The sequence below is a fragment of the Phocoena sinus genome, chromosome X, assembly GCF_008692025.1.
Source record: "Phocoena sinus isolate mPhoSin1 chromosome X, mPhoSin1.pri, whole genome shotgun sequence".
In the NCBI taxonomy this organism is placed as follows: domain Eukaryota; kingdom Metazoa; phylum Chordata; class Mammalia; order Artiodactyla; family Phocoenidae; genus Phocoena; species Phocoena sinus.
The window spans coordinates 95508005-95528269 of NC_045784.1; the positions used below are offsets into that span (position 1 = coordinate 95508005).

The 20265-nt window shown below is 44.0% G+C and overlaps 1 protein-coding gene across 1 annotated transcript in view; it reads right to left on the bottom strand.

Moving 5' to 3' along the window:
* Window positions 1-8423, bottom strand: part of TRPC5 (transient receptor potential cation channel subfamily C member 5) — a 143147-nt gene extending 134724 nt beyond the window's left edge. Inside the window, exon 1 of the mRNA XM_032619874.1 lies at window positions 8046-8423. Within this exon, the coding sequence (XP_032475765.1) occupies window positions 8046-8423 (378 nt within the window). The remainder of the gene's footprint in view (window positions 1-8045) is intronic.
* Window positions 8424-20265: the final 11842 nt, after the last annotated feature.

Sequence of the window (20265 nt, forward strand, 5' to 3'; positions counted from 1 at the left end):
AGACATTGTACCCGTGAGTACGGGGAGGTGTTGGAAGAGAGGAGGGAGAGAGTGCCATTTGGAGAAGGAGACAGATAAAAGGAGAGAGAGTCAAAGATCAATATGGTCAGCTCCTCACAAATATTTTTTGATGGGCAGACCTGTCCAAAAGGCCCCTGGGTGATCAGTGGGTCCAGCTTCTTTCTTTCATCCCACATCACTCCTCTCTGCCCCAACTGCCAATCAGAGGACCAGTAGCAACCAGCTGGGACAGTGGAGAGTGTTCACCAAGGTCCCACCTAAGGAGCTGCTCAGGCGGTGGCCGTACACTCATTCTCCTTTACTACAACTGGGATCAGAGGATTAAGAGGGAGGGCAGATGAGCACAGGAGCCCAAGAACTACTGTTTCTGATAAGACTCAGGGCCCACCTCACCCAGTGTCCTGACTCTGAGTCAGGTATCTGGGGCCTTCCTCCATGAGGTTAACCTCATGAGGGTAACAAGAGTCCCAGGCATTGCTCTCATCACCAGCCCTTCACTCCAGCACCTACTGTGAACAGGCCACCATCATTCCCACTACCCACGTCATTGCTCATTCACTTCCATCTGACAAATGTCCCGGCCCCTTCTTTCTTCCTTTCCAGCTCAAGTTTATTTCTTTTCTCAAATATTCCTCCCCTGAAAGCTCTTTGCCTACTTGTAACCAGAGTGGCCTTCTATATTGTCCACATCACACGTTTTGGATAATGTAACACATATTTCCTTGCACCGTTCTATTTCTGTCCCACGTTTGTTGTTGGCATATGGAAAGGAATCAGTACAAGGCAACATTTGGTGCTCTGGGATAGGACAGCTGGAAGGAGAGATGGGAGGAGAGCGCTGAGTTTTGCACTGATATTTCACACTTGAACGGAGTTTGCAACAAGAACCATACGTTGAAAAAAACCAACTGAGCAGCCTGGGGTGAAAAGGAGACAGAAGATGGCTGTCCTCTACATAACTGCGCATGTGAGGTGAAGGAGGAGGGGGTCTGTTATACACAGCTGCGATCCACCTACCCAGAGGAGAGGAGAACAGGAAACTCCCTAACTGGACATGTGTATGTGGGTCAGGGCCGTATACAACCATAAGCATGAGGCTACAGAAAGGAAGCCCTGTGCTGGGGGGAACCCTGAAGGGGGAGGGGGGGTCAGTCATGGCTAAAAAACCTCATGTGTTTTTATTTAGTGACTTGCTTTTGAGATTATTTCATAGTCTCCTCCTTGTGAAGTATTATGCAGCTAGCTCCCTTGGTCTACTTGGGACCAAGTTTAAATAATTATATTTTTCTTTCTGAAAGGTAAGCATCCCTAGCTTAGGTTTTCTGTGTCCCTTGGGAGCACAGGCTGGAACTTTGTTATGAATGAGTTGTTTTAGATGGACACCACTTGCAGTTGCTTTGTTGATTTTCAGCTTTGTTGTAAGTGTTACTGCTTCTGATGTTTCGTCAGAGGCAGTGTGGGGTGGTAGAAATAGTGGCTCGGGAGACAGGAAGCATTTGTGCCAGTTCGAGCTCAGCTGAGCGACCCTGGACATGTCATTTCAGACCAAATGATCTCTGAAGCCTATGATTCTGCTCTGTGAGTGAAGCAGCCCATGTCTACAGAAAGTCAGCACAGGTACAGGAGAGGACAGAATTCACTTTATCAGTTTGGCCGATATGATGCCGTGCGGTCATTCTGACGTTTTCTTCCAATGAAGTGGCTGATTTATTTTCTTGACTTGATTGACACAACCCACGTTTTTGGCCTAGAACTTTGACTTTGGAACGAAACTCATAGAATCAAAGCTGTGACTCAGATTATTATAGTGATAAATACCTATTGTTGTATTGGGCAATTCAGGTAACAAAGACTTAATAATATTTTGTATTAATTCTAATTATATGAGTATCATTATTGAATGCTATGTGCCACAAATTATGCCAAATGTTAAAAAATAATTCTCATTTAAACCTCGCAACCACTTACGATGTAGGTAATACTAACCCCACTATACGGATAAGGAAACTGATGCTCAATCAGGGCAAACAGCTTTCCTAAAGGTCATGCAGCCTGAACTCTTAGCCACTATGTGCTAGTGGGTGCTTAATACATATTTAAAAATGAATAAATGAGATTAGCCAGCAGGAGTTCTCAGCATGGCTTCAACTAGTAGGAACAGGAACAGTACTGCCTCCCATGTACTGAGTATTCACTATGTCAGGCTCCCGTTCTAAGTAATAGACATGGATTATTTCATTTAATTTTCACTAGAACTCTATGAGGTAGGCTCCATTATTGTTGATATTTACAGATGAAGAAACTGAGGTTTGGAGAGATTAAGTGACTTGTGCAAGGAAGCACATCTACTAAAACTGCTAAGACTCCAAAGTCTCTGTTCTTTCTACTACTCCAGGCTGCCTGTAAATAGAGTGACTTGTGCAGTTCTGTTCTTTACTTTCTGCTCTCCTGCTGAGTACTTGAGATTTATAGGCTAGACACTGTAGGCCCCTTTTTTTTGCACCAGTCACCTTTTCCTAGGCCCTCGGTGTCCCCTCTACACTGTGCCATCTCTCCCTGGGACCAAGGATCAGATAGGGGAAGGGGTAAGTGGAGTGCTTTGTTGCTGATTTTCTGCAATCTCAGCACGAACACTTATCGGTGTTGTTGAGACTTAATCTCGCTAGCTCATCTGTGAGACCAATTTTAATTTGGAGCCATCTGCCACAGACAAATGAGTAATTATGGCAGAGCCCAGAGGGGCGGGCCATGGGGAGAAGGTTGGCTTAGCCTCTCGGCACCTCCCTGCATTGACGCAAGTGACCAAGAAAGAAAATTCCTTGGATGGGCTGTTGACGCAGAGGCCAGCAGCTCTACCTCCCTGTTGCTCAAATCCTTAGACTCCAGTGAACAAGGAGGGATGAATGCGGGGTCATGGCAGGAGAAGATGCTCTCCCCGTCACCGTACTGGCGGTGCCTTGTGGTGAGCACCACTTGTCAGCTGGTCTCTCCACACAGTATGACAGGCTAAGTCAAACTGATGGAGTGAAGCTGAAAATAATAGTCATTGAACTCTGTCCAGCATTAACTTTTGTTTCAGAAGACTTTACTATATCTTTATCTTACTTCTTCCTCACGACAGCCCTCTATATTAGGTAGGGGTGGGCATTGTGAGCTTCATTTTATAGATAAGGAAATTGAGTTGTAGGGTGATCCTATAACTGGCCACTTGTAAAAGACCTTATGACTTGCCCAAGGTCACCCTGTTAGCTACAATGTGGCTAGCACCTCAAACTCCAAATTAGAGTCTGTCATTCTGTCTTCTAGACCAGTGGTTTTCCAGTTATGCTTGCTTCTCAGGGCCAAGGAGTTATGTGTGTGTGTGTGTGTGTGTGTGTGTGTGTGAAGAAGTGGGGCTTTTGGCCCTGACCTGCACTTAAACTAGGGCAGCTCTGCTTGGGTCTGTTTGTTTGACGTCTCCGTAGGATTTCATTTAATGAAAGACTCCGTTACTGAAAATGTTTGAAAACTACTTGTCTAGGCTAGTATTTCTCATCAAGAGTGTAGTGGGTTGAACTGTATCCCCACAAAAGATATGTTCAAGTCTTAACACCTGGTACCTGTGAATGTGACCTTATATAGAAAAAGGGTCTTTGCAGATGTAATCAAGTTGAAATGAGTTAGTCCTGGATTAGGGTGGGCCCTAAATCAAACAGCTGGTGTCTTTATAAGAGATAGGAGAGGGAGATTTGGACACAACCACACAGACGAAAGGCACAGAGGAGAACCCCATATAATGATGGAGGCAGAGAATGAAGTGACGCAGCTACAAGCCAAGGCATGAAACAGATTCTTAGAGCCTCCAGAAGGAACCAGGCCCATCAACACCTGCATTTCGGACTTCTGGCCTCTTGAACTGTGAGAATACATTTCTTTTAAGCCACCCAGTTCGCCGTACTTTGTTATGGCAGCCCTAGGAAATGAATACAGAGAGTCACATAGACCTCTTACCTAGAAACGGGTTGGGGGGTGGGCTTATTAACATGCTGATTCCAGGCCCAAACCCCAAGATTCTAATTCTGTAGGTATGGATTGGGGCTCAGGAGTCTGTATTTTGACAAGTTCTCCATATGCACAAAGCTTCATCTTTGAGCTGGCTTTGACCATAGACAGACACAAGACTCCTCTCTGGATTGGAGCTGGATTTGCGCTCCCTGCTGACGATGCTCCTCTAGTGGTTCCAAGAGTCAGTGGGCCAAAGGCAGTAGGTTTCATGGACAAGCGATAGGCTGGTATTAAACCTTCTGCAGTCCAGAATTTTTTGAGAGACTACAGAGAATAATGAGAACTATTTGAGTGTTTCCCCCAAGGAATCACAAATCCCACAGGTGGCCAACATCTAACCCTAAGGAAATAGGCTGTAGTGGTTAGGGAGTGGGTGCTTCCAAGAGGGTCCGTTTTCTGGAGTAGCAAGAAGACCACAGAATAACACACACGCGCACACACGCACGGAGTCTTCTACTTGTTGTCTGGTGCAGGAAATTCTATCTGATAGAGCATCACTCTTTTTACTTTCAGATTTGGTACCTATTAAAAATGCAGGTGTCCATGTGAGTGATGATACTTGAAGCCAGGGTCAGCCGTGTACACCCAGCCTCCAGTCTTTATCTGAGAGCAGTTTTGATAGGCTAGAAGAGGAAGAAAAGCATGATGGGCAGGGGTAAGGGTACGGCAGAGGGGGTCTTACTGCCAACCTGAAGCCAAACTCCTTGCTGGATAAACCCAAAGAGGGGACTAGTTTATCCACCCAAGATTGATGGAGGTCAGCTGTGCCCGATCCTTTGGCGAGCTGGGGGAGGGCCTCCATGAAAAGGGACAGGTGTTTGGATTCTGTGTGTCTGAAGAGTGCCTTCCTGGGAGTAGCCTGCCCAGCTGGACCCAAGGTCCTTCAGGAGTCCTGTGTTTGCTCACATCCCTGACTGCTCCCAGGTAAACAAATCTTGTTTCTATCTCCCAGAGAGGCAGGGCTCCAGCACTGTGGCAGCCTGTTGTTATAGTTACTGATATATGACTTACCACAGCAATTGTCAGAGCAATGGAAGAAAATGCAATGTAGTAGCGGCCGGTGGTGGAGTTTAGGAGAGAGGAGAGAGGAGAGAAGAGAAAGGGAGGAGAAGGCTGCTGAAGAGACTTCAGTGTGATGTACGGTGGACAAAGGAGGCAGTGAGTCTGGAAGGCCCTTGGTGAAAAACAGCCTGTCCCCAGTAGCTTCACCCAGGTTTTGTACGCCTGACATTCTACCAGTGGTGCTTCACTCCTGTGAGGTAAGCACTGCTTCTATCCAGGGGAGGTCGTGCCTTAGATTGTACTTTCAAGTGACTTTACCTGGCGCCTTTCTTCCTCAGGGTTTGCCAGAGCAATAGGGAAAGATGGGAGAAAGGGTTGGCCATCAAATAAGGACTTGGCCTACTTTCAAAACTCAGATAGGGCTGCCATTGCTAGTCCCCTCTTTGCAAATTTCCTCTGTGCTCTCCCCTCTTTCAAAACAGTTATGAAGCTAAATGGGATTGAATATGAAAGTCCAGGATGTCTTGTTCAAGCAGCCAGCTATGTGCTTTTCTGGGAGATACACTTGACTCCTTCTTGTTCATCAGCAAGAATTTATCACCCATTATATACTAGGCACTGGGTCAGGTGCTGATGGGGGATGCGTGGAAACAGTCGGGCATTAGAGTATGCTTCACATTTAAGAAACATTCTAGTTACAGAGACTAAACATTTATACAAGTAAGGCTGACCAGTAGTATGTATTAGTGTGTGACTGGTGTCAAGTGAAGGGTAGAGCCAATGGCTACATAATCTCAGAGGTGGACAAGATCATGGAGCAGAGTAGCTGGGTAAGCCTTAGTTCAGATTAGCACATGAAATCACTCAGACACTTAGCAGGGCTCTAGGGAAAAGGGGCCCAGAACAAATCAGTTGTGTTGGGGATGGAGACGTGGACCGGGTAGGGAACATGCTAACACCTCTCTGCTTAGCTATATATCCAAATCCTATAGGCATGTCCTTTCCAGAGAGGTCATCCATCCTCCACTCATCTATCCCGTCTCGGAACTCCTGTGCTGGGAGTTCTCAGACTTAACTCAGACTTCCAGGAGAGCAGGATAGCCTAGTGGTTAAGCGGGTGGGGTTAGGAGCTAGGCTGCCTGGGTCTGAATTCTGGCTCTGACATTTATTGTGACCTTGAATAACTGACTTAACCATCCAGTGGCTCAATCTGTCTGATCAGTATCATGGGGACAGCGATAACAGTGCCTGCCTAACAGAGTAGCTGAGAGGATTAAATCGTGTACAATGCTTAGCACGGTGGATGCATACTATTCATTCATAAGATAAATATTTACTGAGTGCCTTTGATATTGCAGGCACTTTCCCAGTGCTGGGATACAGCAGTGAAGAAGAGAGATAAGGTCTCCTCTCTCTTGGCACTGTGTTAAATGTTGATTCAGGCCCTTTACCCAAGGAACTTTTAATCTAGTACCTTGCTTTCTGCTCTGTCAATTCCAATTCCTAGTCTGTGAGTTATCAGCTAGCTTATTTTCATTCCTTCTTGTTTAACTAGGCAAGTATTAAAGCTATTAATTCCCTTTAAACCCAGCTTTGGTCATGTCCCATAAGACTTGATGTTGAGTGTTTTCATTACCAGTATTTTTTAAGCACTTTGCAATTTTGGTTTTGGTTTGTACCATTTCTACTTTTTAATGTATTGTGGTATTCCATGTTTGATGACTGTATTTTCTTTGTTCCTACTACATGCACCTACTATTCTCCAAAGGAAGAGAGACAGTGGAGACCTGTCTAACTTGAGGGGTTTAGAAGGGACTAAGGGGGAGACAGGACTAGAAAAGACCATTAATGAAGGGTATTGAGTGCTAGGCTTCATGGGCTGGTTTCTCTTCTAATGAAGAGACATTGGAGTCACTGAAAGGATGGACAGGAATGGCAGGATTGTTATGCAATCTGGGAAAGAATAAGCCAGTATCATTGTTCAGGATGGCTTGAGAGAAAGAAAGAGGCTAGAGGCAGGGAGTCCAGATAGAAGTTTTCATGTTAGTTTAGGACAGGGATTCTCAAACCCGAGTGGGCATCACAGTACCCTGGAGGGCTTGCTGAGACACAGCTTGCCGGGCCCCACCTCCAGAGTGTCTGATTCAGTCAGTCTGTAGTGGGGACGGAGACTTTTGCATTTTCTAACAAGCTCCCCTGGTGATGCTAATGCTGCTGGTCCAAGAACCACACTTTGAGAATCACTGATGTAGGAGAGAGATGATGAGAAGCAGAGGTGCAGTGGTGGGAGCTGGGCTAGAGAGGAAAGAAAGTATGTATCAATACAAGATATTGGGAAGGAAGAACTCACAGGGCTTGGGGATGGAGCATGGAGACAGGGCAGAGGAAGGACTCGAAGATGACTCCAGAGTGTTAAACCTAGGTGCCTCAGAGGACAGGAGAATCACAGAGGCAAAGCCCTGAACGTCTAGGGGTGGAATGCATTCACATGAGTGGAACTGGAGAGGTGTGTAGGCCCCTGTATCCATTTGCATCTGTGCCGTGGCACTCAAGTTGAAAGGCCCTCCTGTCCTTCTTCAGGAGAGAGTGGGTGAGAAGGGGAAAGCTCAGGTCTGTGTTTGGTTTCTCCTTGTCCCCCCTTTCAGTGAGGAAGGAAATGAAGATGTGGAGCAGGGAGTAGGGAGGGTAGAAGGAGCTTGACAGTTCTGGAAACAGAGAAGATGCTTTTAGGTCAAGTGTTGAAGGTATATGGGCAAGTACTAATAAGGAAATAGCAAATGAGTAAAACTCAGTGTGGGCCGTGCGGGGTAGCTCTAAGATCCCACCTGAGATCACTGACGCTATTCTTGAGAGCAGAGGGCTGCCATGATAGGGCTTCTCAACGGCAGCCCGCCTATAACCTTCCTTAGTTTCAAGGCTTCTGACCCTGCGGTGCTCTGTTGTCCCTGGCTACCTCCCCGGCTGTAGGGGCTTCTTACCTGCTTCTCTCCACTGGGCCGCCTGTAGCTGAGCAGAAGCTCCACAGCGCCCACCACTTCCTTGCGGATGGCGTAGAGCAATGCGTCACCGACGTACACGCTGTGGTTCAGCAGTAGCTCCATGATCTCCAGGTTCTCATTCTCAATGGCAATGAGCAGGGCGCTCCGGCCCAGTGGGTCCATGCAGTTGATGTTGACATTGTAGTAGATCTCGGCCTCCTGGAGGGCCTGCTTCACAGTGGCGTAGTCCCCCTTCTCCACGGCACTGAGGAAGGCCTTCTCCTCTGCAGAGAGCTCCGTCTCAGCCCTCACGATTTGCAGGGGGATTCGGTCTCTGTAGGGTGAGTAGTTGACCCTTTTGTAGTACAGCTGGGCCATGGTTCATAGCAATTTAGAAGCCTGAATGAGGAGAGAGAGGGAGACCAAAGATAGTCTTAGATACCTGCAGGTCTCAAGTGGCCAGTTATGGAGGCAGCCTTGCTAATGACTTGGAAAATCCTCACCTGTTTTAAAGCCACAGTCTTTCTCCTCTCGCAAAGGAGCATAGCAGAAAAAGCCCTGGCTTCTGGGTCAGAAAGACATGGGTTCAAATCCTGGCTTTACCAGGTCTGCGACCTTAGGTAAGTTACTCAAGCTCACGGTGTTTCAGTTTATTATTATTAAGCTTATCGATATTAATAATATTAATTGTGCCAGGCTCCACAGTAAACACTAATTCCCACCTCAAGGTGACTGTGGGGGTTAAATGAGACAATGACTGGCTGAAGCAACTGGCCCAGAGGAAACCTCCTGAGACATAGCACAAGTTAGTTTCTTCCTTCCCTTCTGCTGTCTGGAAATACTCGTGATAATACTTCTGACTGGTGATGCAAAGTTGGACCTCATCTCTGGGCAGTTTCCTTTGGACCCCGGGCCTGTGGGTCTGTGCTAGTTTGTAGGATTACATTTGCGGCTGCCCCAGATGCAGATCCTGGACCGAAACAAACATTCTTCTTATTGCTGCTCACTGGGGAAGGGGTACTGACTCCAACAGATTAAGCCACTACCCCCTCTGCCCACTCGTGATTTTTCTCCTCCGTGATTCTAAACCAAGCAGCTGACAGATATGAGAATCTGTCTGATTCAATTAGGAGAAGTGAACGGCCTGTTTTACATGTACCACATCTAAAGCCAGATTTTAACAGAAGTGATTTCAGAGCAAAACCTATTATTGAGTTCCTACAATATGTTTTAACTTTCCCTGGGAGACCAAGAATAAAAGACAGACTTTGCCATTAATTGCATAGAATGAAATCACAGTATAGAGCTCTTGCCTTGTAGGCTGCAGGTTAATTTCATGCACATTCCCCATTGACTCCTTGTACTAGCCCTATAAGATGGGAATGGTTACCCTCCCCATGGGAGAAGATGAGGCTCAGACCCATTAGGTGATTGACTCTCCTTTCCCTACCATCTTTGGGACCTCCAGAACGCTCTGGAGGCTGAGTTTGGATGAACCCATTTAAGTGTCTTTTATGACCGAACTGTTTTGCCAGCAAAAAGAAATGGAAATGTGATAAAGGGCCTCTTGTCTCATCTCCTGGATGTAAGAGAAGATGAAGACACGCAGCTTCCACAAATATTTGCCTTACTCTTCCAGGTAATTATATCTCTGCTTTGGCAGAGTGAGAGGCATATATTATACCAAGTGGCATGTGCAGTGCATGTGCTTGTGATCTTCTGGGAAGTTGGTGTTTGGAGGTTAGTGTTGCCTCTTGCCCTGAACAGGCCCAAATGACAATTTTCTCGCTACATCCAACTCTCAGGAGAGCAGAGTGCTGCTTGGCTGTCTTGAGAAGCACTGATACTTTCTTGCGCTACTTTGAAGTAACTCAGCAATGACTAAAGGGAAGTGGCGTTTAGAGGAAGCATTTGTCACTAAACAGCAAATTACTTTAATAATTTTAATTGTAGAATGCCTCCTTGTCTCCGTTATAAAGAGAAAAGGGAGGAGAAAGAAGGGACAGTGTGACCTCCTGAAAAGACACTCAACAACCCAATTCAGTTTATATTTATTTAATTAATCAATATGAACACAGTGGAAGCCATCCATGTGCCTGGCACTGAGCTAGTCACTTTTGGAACAGAAGAAAGAAAAGGTCCCTGCCTTCATTATCTCTCACCTGGACCATTCCACCTCCTTATAATTAGTTATCCTGACTCCATTCTCTCCCCATCCAGATCGTCTTCCACACCACCCCCAAGTTATCCTGTGAACCACAAATCTGATCCCGTTTCACTCTCCTTGGTTAGTATCCCACTGCTCTTGTGATGAAATCAACACTCCTTTCTGAGATCTACTAGGTCCTGGCTTGTGCTTACCTCTCCAATGTCATCTTAAGCCACTCTTACACTCTTATCCACTATTCTTTAGCCCTGTGGAGCTCCTTTTGATTCTTCCAACATGTCAAGCTTTCTCCCACCTCAAGACCTTGGATCACCTCCTGGAATACTCTTCTCCAGCTCTTTTCATCTTTCAAGCCTCAACAAAATGCCGCCTCTTCAGAGAAGCCCTAATTAACTACCCTGTATTATAAAGTAGTTCCTTCATATGCTTCTCTCCGTTGGAGCCTTTTCTCTTCCTTCTTGATGCTAATCAGAATTTCTAGTTACATAGACATATTTCTTTGTCTTCCTGGGTAATCATCTGTTCAGTCCAATTTGCTTTAAAGCTCAAGTGCAGTTGCATCTGTCCTGTTTTTCACACCCTGGATACATATTTGATGAATGAATGAGTAAACCTTCCATGATATTCTCTCATCTCTCTCCATCTCTCCCCAAGTTCTAGCCGTACTGAGTCACGTTCTCTGAGTTGCCCTTTCATGACCATGCGTTTGCATGTGGCTTCATCCCACCTTCTCCACTTAACTAACTTCTCTCTACTTCAGCACCTTGCTCATAGGTCCCCTTCTCCGTGAAGCCTTCCCCCAAGACCCTCAGAAAGTTAGCCAGTCTCCCTCTGAGTTCCCCACTGGCACTCAGGTCACGTTTCTCCAATGTCACTCAACTGCGTGTTTGTCTTCCTGCCATTCGGGTAGGAGTACCTTGATTCCTGCCTTCCTAGCACTTACACACGCTCTGGAACATGACGGGTGCTCAACAGATGGATGTTTGACGAGCAAATACAATCTAGCTGAGGAGGTTGGTGCAGCTACAGAATGAAGGGCTAAATTGTGTGCTACTGATTCGATGCTTTGGGATTTCAGAAAGGGCTCTGTGAGGCTGGAAGTCTCAGAGAAGGTTTCATGGAGAAGGTAGCTGTTACCCAGTCCTTGGAGGATGAATTTAGTGTAAAAATATGAGGGTAGTTCAGCTACCACACGAACAAAGGCGGTGAGGTTGATCATAGCCTAGTTGGGAGATAGTGGTGGGGGCATATTTTTAAGGCTATAATAGGATACAGGGACTAGAGGTAAACTAAAATTATAAGGCAATAGCTCAAAACCTCACTTTCCCCATATTAAAAAAAATGACCTTAGGCACCTGTTGCCCATTTGCCACTTAAGGGGCTAACATGGAAGAGAAGGCTAGATGTCTTCTCATATGGTGTCACTTGTGGTGCTGGGCTAAGCATTATTGCTACAGGAAGGTCTGCGCCCACTTTAGCAAGGTGTGGCTTGGGGGGAAACCAAAGACAAATGTATCCCAGGGAAAGGTGAGAACAAAGGGAACTAACTCAATCGGTGCCCTATTGTGTGCCAGGCACTATGCCAGGAGCCAGTGCAATAAAATAACTATTACAGTTCTGAATAATTAATATGTCCTGGGCACTGCGCCAGGTACTGGGGCAGCACTAATGCTACTACTGCTTCTAATAGTAATAATAATGAAAGCAACAAAAAGTACCATTCATTGAACTCTCACCCTATGCCAGATGTGTGGGTTACAGTAGCAAAGAGAGAGGACAGTAAAATCACTGTAAATTTGTGACTTGAAGTGAGTATGATTGGATGATATATAGTCAATTCAGAGTCTAGTGTTACTTTTCACCTCTTGCATTTGAAATCAATCTGGTCTATTGCGTGTCCAGCGGGCTGTGTTATGAGAAGCCTCATGGTATTCCTCTGTAGAGAAAAAAAATCTTTCCTCCAGAAGTTTGCCTGAGATGTACTATTAGAGAGTCACTCCTTTGCTTTAAGGCACTACCGCTCTAAAACTACCCCTGGAAGGAAAAATAAATCATGTGGCCAATAGCTAATAACACCTTAATGTGGATTCCTTGATTAGGAAAGTTGCTGTGGCCTTGGGAGTAAAGACATGTATGTTTAGTAGGACATGAAAGATGTGATGGAGGGGAAAGGAGAGGCCTGGAAATCTCTTTTATGGTTTCATGCCCACCTCTACACTACACGCTGAGAGTGATGTAAAAATGGGTTCCCTATATAGTTTGTCTACATGCGGGCTTCTTTAGATGTCTAATGACTTTGCCTAGTTTCCTGCCCTCTGCCGATCCCCAAAGCTGGCGCCATTTGACCCTCACTTACAGCTTTAGCCTCAGCCTTGCTGCAAGCTCTGAGGCTAATTCTTTCTCCATATGCTTGCTATTAGTCCTACTCTGTCACTATTCTGGGAATAAGTAACTAATGATGGAATTTCTGGCGTCTCTTGAAGATGGATTATAGGGAAGTTTCCCTTCCATCACCCTTTACCTTTCTACTTGGCAGACTGCACTCATCTGCCATTAACCTAAGCCAGGAGGTGAGGCTGGCTTTCCCATCATTATGCACTGGCCTTGAGGTGTATCCTTAACTGAATGAAATGAAACCAGCCAGCGCTTCATGCCATTCTACGAGTGAACCCTACTCCCAGTGTAGTCCCCCAAGCATGAAAGATTAGGAATGGTCAATCAGGCTGCCTCAGGGGGTTCATCATGTCCCTTCCTTTCTGTGCTGCTAGACAGAGGAGTTTGTCTAGTGGGATCTGTGACATTTGTGGTTTTAAATGATGCGATTTAAAGAGCTACATCAATGGGCCGGGCAGAAGGCCAGGATGCAAAGTATCCTCATCAAATCCCAGCCCAGATCGTTTCCCAGCTCAGGACTTTGTCTGTGAGAAGGAAAGCCTGGCTTCCCACGTAACTAAAAAAATGGACATGGGATCTGTGTGTGGCTTGCCCTCTGCCATGAGGGTTGAGTTTGAATGGTGAAACCCTTGTGACGTCTTGCCCTTATCCAAGCTTATCTGTCTACTTGTCCATCTCTTCAGAGTCCTTTAAGGAAAGTCAGTTTAATTTGATAAATTTGTACAATCTCAAGTGGGTAATAAATATTCAATGAATATGTACCAGGCACTGTGATAGAAGATGATGTTAACAGCTAGGTTGCTTAAAGCCATACCTCATCTAGTAAAAAATTACATTTGAACAAGAACCTTGAACGCCCAATCCAATGAGTGACTAAAGTGGAAACTTCAAGCACATAGCCACAGGGGTGGGCTGGTCGGAGGAAGATTATGTGTAGCTACGTGTGTGTGTGTGTGTGTGTGTGTGTGTGTGTGTGTGTGTGTTGATTTCGAGAGCATTTTGACTCCTTTAAGAATACCACTTTTAGAACTTCCTAATTTTAATGTAGTAACACTAATCTTTCCCAGAAAGGTCCAGATCTTGAGCGTCCTGCAAGGGACCTCAAAGGTCATCTAGAATAATCCCCTGTCCAGTGAAAAAACCCCCTTGACAATATCCTTGTTAAGTGATTGTTCACTTAATGAGCACCTCCGCTGATGAGAAACTCACCACTTTCTCACCTTCATAGTGAGTGCTGACATTCAGCAAAGGCTGGTTTATGTCCCGCTGAAATCACCCACCTACAGCTTCCATTCCATGGCCCTAGATCTGCTCTCTAGAGCAGTACTGAGCAAAGCTTTCCTTTCTTCTATATAACAATCCTTCACGTGTTTGATTTCAGCTCTCAGGTTTCTCTCTGCCCCCAGGAGTCTCCCCTTCTCTAGAATTATAAGCATCCTGGTGGTCTGATTCTAGTTATACTGTACTTTGTTTTTCTTAAAGTTTGCTGCTCAGAAATGAACACAGTTCTCTAGAATGGTCAGGCCAAGACAGATTACACTGTCGCTGATTTTTTCTTCATTTCTCATTCAGCCAGATCAAGACACCATAATATCTTGTTTCAAAAGGCACTTTAGACCATCCTGCGTAGTGGTGTGTTTGTAGTATTATGCTTTTCATTTGTATAAATCTTATCAATCCAATAATTTCATTAATTTATAAATAATAAATTAACATGAAGCGCTTACCATGTGCCAGATATTGTGTGTGCTAAATGCTTCACATACATTATTTAACTTATTCCTCACTTTCAGGCAGTTACCATTATTATCTGCCACCTCACAGATAAGGAACCTGAGGCACAGAGAGGTTAAGTAATCTGCTTAAGTTCACATAGCTAGTAAGTGTTGGGAAGGGGATAAGAGCCGAGCTTCTGACTCTAGAGTCTACATTCTGAACTACTTCAATGAAGGTAGATTCTTTTGTATGCTCCATAATGCTTATAATAGTGCCAAGAATAGTAGATATTCGATGTTTCAGTTTAATACTTGTTATGCAACTAGTATTTGTCATGGCCAGAACACTTGGCGGTAGGGAATACAAATATACATATATAAATGACATAGCCCTTGTCTTCAAACATTTCCAAGTCCAGAGGGAGGGATAAAAATGAAAATAAGTTAAATGTACTATGGTCTGATACGGAGTCTAATATATAGTAGGCACACTATATAGTAGGAGGAAGTGTTTAACTCTACCTGGGGAGAAAATTGAAGAGAAATATTTGAGCTATGTCCTAAAGGGTTGGTAAGAGTTTGCTAGACAGCAGCGTAAGGATGGTCATTCTAGATGACGGACACAGCAGGTGCTCAGGTGTGGGTATATAAAACACAATGGTATTTTATTTTTATTGGAGTATAATTGCTTTACAATGGTGTGTTAGTTTCTGCTGTATAACAAAGTGACTCAGCTATACATAAACATATATCCCCATATCTCCTCCCTCTTGCGTCTCCCTCCCACCCTCCCTATCCCACCCCTCTAGGTGGACACAAAGCATTGAGTTGATCTCCCTGTGCTATGCGGCTGCTTCCCACTAGCTATCTGTTTTACATTTGGTAGTGTATATAAGTCCATGCCACTCACATCGTCCCAGCTTACCCTTCCCCCTCCCTGTGTCCTCAAGTCCGTTCTCTACGTCTGCGTCTTTATTCCTGTCCTGCCGCTAGGTTCTTCAGAACCTTTTTTTTTTTTTTTAGATTCCATGTATATGTGTTAGCATACGGTATTTGTTTTTCTCTTTCTGACTTACTTCACTCTGTATGACAGTCTCTAGGTCCATTCACCTCATTTTAATAGAACATTGGCTGTCTTTCTATTCTTCAAAACTCTCAAGCATATGATCACCTTGGGACCTTAGCGCATGTGGTTGGTTCACTGCCTATAAAAAAAAATACTCTTCTACTAGACCTTCAGTTTCCCTCTTATCATGTAGATTTCAGATCAAATGTCATCTTTTCAGTAAGCCTCCCAAGAACACATTTCTAATGGAGCAAGTCCCTACATGTCACCCTCTTCTCATTATACAGACTTGATTTTCTTGAAGAACTTATTACTATTTGAAATACTCACATTTTTGTTTATTGTTTTAACATCTAGTTCCCCCAAACAAAATGTAAACTCCATAGTAGCAAGAACCTTATCTGTCATGTTTACTACTCTATATACAAAACTTGGCACGTAGTAGGCTCTCAATAGATACGTATTAAATTACTACATGAAACAGTGGTAAGGATAGAGGTGGGGGAATGCTCTGTCAGTAGAGCTCTGCTTTTTCTTTTCTGTTTTTTTTTTTTTCCACAACACGCGGCACGCGGGATCTTAGTTCCCTGACCAAGGACTGAACCCATACCCGCTGCGTTGGAAGCATGAAGTCTTAACCACTGGACCGCCAGAGAAGTCCCAAGCTCTACTTTTTCTTGTATGTTTAACCTCCTCCCCTCCATGCAGCCAAGTGCTTAGGCAAGAAGCCACCCTTTCACCTCAAGGAAAGAGTCTTAATTAGTCTAAGACTAAGTCAATATTGGTAATTCCATTTCTTTGGGCAGTGATTTGCCTAGATTTGAGCAGTTGGTACAATTCTACCCAATGAGATGTACTAGAGGGCTTCTGGGAAAAGTTACTTTGTTCTTAAAAAGAGATGTAAAAAAAAGAAATATTTCCCCTTTTTGCCTCTGAATGTTGTCATTTGCATGTGACACCAAAGACTTTGGTAGCCATGTGGGGACTATGAAGAGAGCCAACCTAAAAGATGCAGCCTCCACATTGAGAATGGCATAAATTGGGTCCTTTGTGATGTCTTTGAGCTATTGAATTAACCAATCTGGGAGCTGCTCAACCTCTAGACTTCTAGTTGTGTGAGATGAAAACCCCTTTTGTTAACCCACTTTTAGGCATGCTTTTCTGTTACAAGAAGCTGAACACAACCTAAGTGATAGCATTTTCTGGAAAATTACCAAAATTAAACCACAAACAAATAGAAAACCTGAGCATATTAATAATCATAGAGGATATTAAAATAGTTTGAAATATCTACCAATTAAAAGTCATTCACCTCAAGAGACACCAAGGAAAGCACAGCAGAGGGAAGGAAATAAACGGGTCCTTGATGACATAATGTGTTGTAGGATCAAGCTTCACCTGAAGCCAGTCAGCCTGTGGACTTCTCATTCATGCATACTTTGGAGATATTGTGGGTTTGGTTCCAGGATTCCACAGTAAAACGAATATTGCAATAAAAGATACTGAAGAGATGAGACCTTAAGCCTTGAGAAGAGTGAGCAAATGTAGGACCTGTGGACTAATGACTGGAGATTGGTTCAAGATGGCAAAGTAGAACTCCCTCTTTCGAGAACACCGGAATCACAACTAACTGCTGAACAATCATCAACAGGAAGACACGGGAACTCACCAAAAAAGATACCCCACATCCAAAGACAAAGGAGAGGCTTCAGTGAGACAGTAGGAGGGGCGCAATCCCAATAATATCAAATCCCATAACCGCTGGGTGGGTGACTCAGAAACTGGAGGACACTTATACCACAGAAGTCCACCCACTGGAGTGAAGGTTCTGAGCCCCATGTCAGGCTTCTGAGCCTGGGGGTCTGGCAATGGGAGGAGGAATTCCTAGAGAATCAGACTTTGAAGGCTAGCGGGATTTGACTGCAGGACTTCGACAGGACTGGGGGAAACAGAGACTCCACTCTTGGAGGGCACACACAAAATAGTGTGTGCATTGGGACCCAGGGGAAGGAGCAGTGACCCCATAGGAGACTGAACCAGGTCTACCTGCTAGTGTTGGAGGGTCTCCTGCAGAGGTGGGGGGCGGTTGTGCCTCGCCGTGAGGACAAGGACACTGACAGCAGAAGTTCTGGGAAGTACTCCTTGGCATGAGCCCTCCCAGAGTCCACCATTAGCTCCACCAAAGAGCCCTGCTAGGCTCCAGTGTTGGGTTGCCTCAGGCCAAACAACCAACAGGGAGGGAACCCAGCCCCACCCATCAGCAGACAAGCGGATTAAAGTTTTACTGAGCTCTGCCCACCACCAGTTCCTCCCATCAGGAAACTTCCACAAGCCTCTTAGCCTCATCCACGAGAGGGCAGACAGCAGAAGCAAGAAGAACTACAATCCTGCAGCCTGTGGAACAAAAACCACATTCACAGAAAGATAGACAAGACGTAAAGGCAGAGGGCTATGTACCAGATGAAGGTACAAGATAAAACCCCAGAAAAACAACGAAATGAAATGGAGATAGGCAACCTTCCAGAAAAAGAATTGAGAATTATGAGAGTGAATATGATCCAGGACCTCGGAAAAACAACAGAACCAAAGATCGAGAAGATGCAAGAAATGTTTAACAAAGACCTAGAAGAATTAAAGAACAAACAAACAGAGATGAACAATACAATAACTGAAATGAAAACTACACTAGAAGGAATCAATAGCAGAATAACTGAGGCAGAAGAACGGATAAGTGACCTGGAAGACAGAATGGTGGAATTCACTGCTGCGGAACAGAATAAAGAAAAAATAATCATAAGAAATGAAGACAGCCTAAGAGAACTCTGGGACAACATTAAACTCAACAACTTTCACATTATAGGGGTCCCAGAAGGAGAAGAGAGAGAGAAAGGACCCGAGAAAATATTTGATGAGATGATAAACGAAAACTTCCCTAACGTGGGAAAGGAAATAGGCACCCAAGTACAGAAAGCACAGAGAGTCCCATACAGGATAAACCCAAGGAGAAACACACTGAGACACACAGTAATCAAATTGGCAAAAATTAAAGACAAAGGAAAATTATTGAAAGCATCAAGGGAAAAACAACAAATAACATACAAGGGAACTCCCATAAAGTTAACAGCTGATTTCTCAGCAGAAACTCTACAAGCCAGAAAGGAGCGGCATGATATACTTAAAGTGATGAAAGGGAAGAACCTACAACCAAGATTACTCTGCCAGGCATGGTTCTCATTCAGATTCAATGGAGAAACCAAAAGCTTTACAGACAAGCCAAAGCTAAGAGAATTCAGCACCACCAAACCAGCTCTACAACAAATGCTAAAGGAACTTCTCTAAGTGGGAAACACAAGAGAAGAAAAGGCCCTACAAAAAAAGCCCAAAACAATTAAGAAAATGGTCATAGGAACATACACATTGATAATTACCTTAAACGTGAATGGATTAAATGCTCCAACCAAAAGATACAGGCTTGCTGAATGGATACAAAAACAAGGCCCATATATATGCTGACTACAAGAGACCCACTTCAGACCTAGGGACACATACAGACTGAAAGTGAGGGGATGGAAAAAGATATTCCATGCAAATGGAAATCAAAACAAAGCTGGAGTAGCAATACTCATATCAGATAAAATAGACTTTAAAATAAAGAATGTTACAAGAGACAAGGAAGGACACTACGTAATGATCAAGGGATCAATCCAAGAAGAAGATATAACAATTATAAATATATATGCACCCAACATAGGAGCACCTCAATACATAAGGCAACTGCTAACAGCTCTAAAAGAGGAAATCAACAGTAACACAATAATAGTGGGGGACTTTAACACCTCTTTAACACCAATGGACAGATCATCCAAACAGAAAATTAATAAGGAAACACAAGCTTTAAATGACACAATAGACCAGATAGACTTAATTGATGTTTATAGGGCATTCCATCCAAAAACATCAGATTACACTTTCTTCTCAAGTGTGCACGGAACATTCTCCAGGATAGATCACATCTTGGGTCACAAATCAAGCCTCAGTAAATTTAAGAAAATTGAAATTATACCAAGCATCTTTTCTGACCACAACGCTATGAGATTAGAAATGAATTACAGGGAAAAAAACATAAAAAACACACAAACACATGGAGTTTAAACAGTACATTACTGAATAACCAGGAGATCACTGAGGAAATCAAAGAGGAAATCAAAAAATACCTAGAGACAAATGGCAATGAAAGCACCACGACCCAAAACCGATGGGTTGCAGGAAAGCAGTTCTAACAGGGAAGTTTATAGCCATACAAGCCTACCTCAAGAAACAATAAAAATCTCAAGTAAACAATCTAACCTTACACCTAAAGGAACTGGAGAAAGAAGAACAAACAAAACCCAAAGTCAGCAGAAGGAAAGAAATCATAAAGATCAGAGCAGAAATAAATGAAATAGAAACAAAGAAAACATAGCAAAGAACAATAAAACTAAAAGCTGATTCTTTGAGAAGATAAACAAAATTGATAAGCCATTAGCCAGACGGATCAAGAAAAGGAGGGAGAGGACTCAAATCAATAAAATTAGAAATGAAAAAGGAAAAGTTACAACAGACACCGCAGAAATACAAAGCATCCTAAGAGACTGCTACAAGCGACTCTATGCCAATAAAATGGACAACCTGGAAGAAATGAACAAATTCTTAGAAAGGTGTAACCTTCCAAGACTGAGCCAGGAAGAAATAGAAAATAGGAACAGAGGAATCACAAGTAATGAAATTTAAACTGTGATTAAAAATCTGCCAACAAACAAAAGTCCAGCACCAGATGGCTTCACAGGTGAATTCTATCAAACATTTAGAGAAGAGCTAACACCCATCCTTCTCAAACTC